The following is a 1,533-nucleotide window of genomic DNA, read 5'->3' as shown; positions in this document are numbered from 1 at the left end:
AAAAGGGTAATAGGGGGAAACAGGGGGGAAAGGGGGAAAAAGGGGGGAAAGGGGTAAAAGGGGGAAAAGGGGGGAAAAGGGGGAAAAAAGGGAAAAAAGGAGAAAAAGGGGAAAAAGGAGAAAAGGGAGAAAAAAGAGGGAAAGGAATGGGAAAAGGGAGGGGAAAAAGAAAGGGGGGAAAGGGGGAAAAGGGAAAAAAGGGAGGCAAATTTGGGATTTCAGGATTTTGGGGATTTGGGATTTCGGATTTCAGGATTTCGGGGATTTGAGATTTCAGGATTTTGGGGATTTGAGATTTCAGGATTTCGGGGATTTCAGGATTTTGGGGATTTGGAATTTCAGGATTTTTGGGGATTTGAGATTTCAGGATTTTGGGGATTTGGGATTTCAGGATTTCAGGGGATTTGGGATTTCGGGATTTCAGTGTTTTGGGGTTTCTCTCACTGTGCACGTCGATGAGGTCGGGCAGGTTGGGGAAGAGCAGCCCCAGCTCCTCCCGGCTCAGGAGCTGCTCCCGGCGCAGGCGTTGGAAGAAAAGCAAATCCAGAACACGCAGGATGCGCAGGTGGGACAGCTCGGTGACAAACAGCTCTGGGGGGACATTGGGGACACATTGGGGACACATTGGGGACACATTGGGGACACAGGGGACAGGGGACAGCGGGGACATTGGGGACACTGGGGACACAGGGACAGAGCCCACAGGTGGGACAGCTCGGTGACAAACAGCTCTGGGGGGACATTGGGGACACATTGGGGACACATTGGGGACACAGCTGGGACAGCTCGGTGACAAACAGCTCTGGGGACAGCACAGGGGACACTGGGGACACATTGGGGACAGTGGGGAGCAGACACCCAGAACCAGCCCCAGCACCCCAAACCCAGCCCCAAATGCCAGGGAAAAAACGGGAATGAGCCCCTAAATCCCGGGAGTGAGACCCCAGACCCAGCAAGGAACTGGGAATGATCCCCTAAATCCCAGGAATGATCCCCTAATCCTGGAAAAGGGCTGGGAGTGAGCCCCCAAATCCCAGGAGTGACCCCCCGAATTGCGGGAGTGAGACCTCAAATGCAAGAATGAGCCCCCAAACCCAGCAAGGAACAGGGAGTGAGCGCCCAAATCCCAGGAATGAGCCCCAGGCCCCAGGAAGGAACAGGGAATGAGCCCCAGGCCCAAGGAATGCCCCTCAGAAGTACCCCCGGCATTCCCGCATTCCCACATTCCCACGTTCCCACATTCCCACATTGTTCCCGCATTCCCACATTCCCACATTCCCACATTCCCACATTCCCACATTCCCACATTCCCACATTCCCACATTCCCACATTCCCACATTCCCACATTCCCACATTCCCACATTCCCGCATTCCCACGTTCCCACATTCCCACATTCCCACATTCCTGCATTCCCACATTACCTCGTTCCCACATTCCCACATTCCCACATTCCCACATTCCCACATTCCGACATTCCCACATTCCCACGTTCCCACATTCCCGCATTCCCGCATTCCCGCACTGTCCCCGC

At 54.5% G+C, this 1,533-nt stretch overlaps 1 protein-coding gene across 1 annotated transcript in view; it reads right to left on the bottom strand.

Annotated features, from left to right (window-relative positions):
- Window positions 1–995: 995 nt before the first annotated feature.
- LOC115949162 (rho guanine nucleotide exchange factor 11-like) overlaps window positions 996–1,533 on the bottom strand; it is a 13,310-nt gene continuing 12,772 nt past the window's right edge. The window contains exon 6 of the mRNA XM_031065548.1: window positions 996–1,012. Within this exon, the coding sequence (XP_030921408.1) occupies window positions 996–1,012 (17 nt within the window). The remainder of the gene's footprint in view (window positions 1,013–1,533) is intronic.

The sequence above is a fragment of the Geospiza fortis genome, unplaced genomic scaffold (assembly GCF_000277835.1).
Source record: "Geospiza fortis unplaced genomic scaffold, GeoFor_1.0 scaffold1873, whole genome shotgun sequence".
NCBI lineage: Eukaryota > Metazoa > Chordata > Aves > Passeriformes > Thraupidae > Geospiza > Geospiza fortis.
This window is presented reverse-complemented; position numbering and strand designations above follow the sequence as displayed.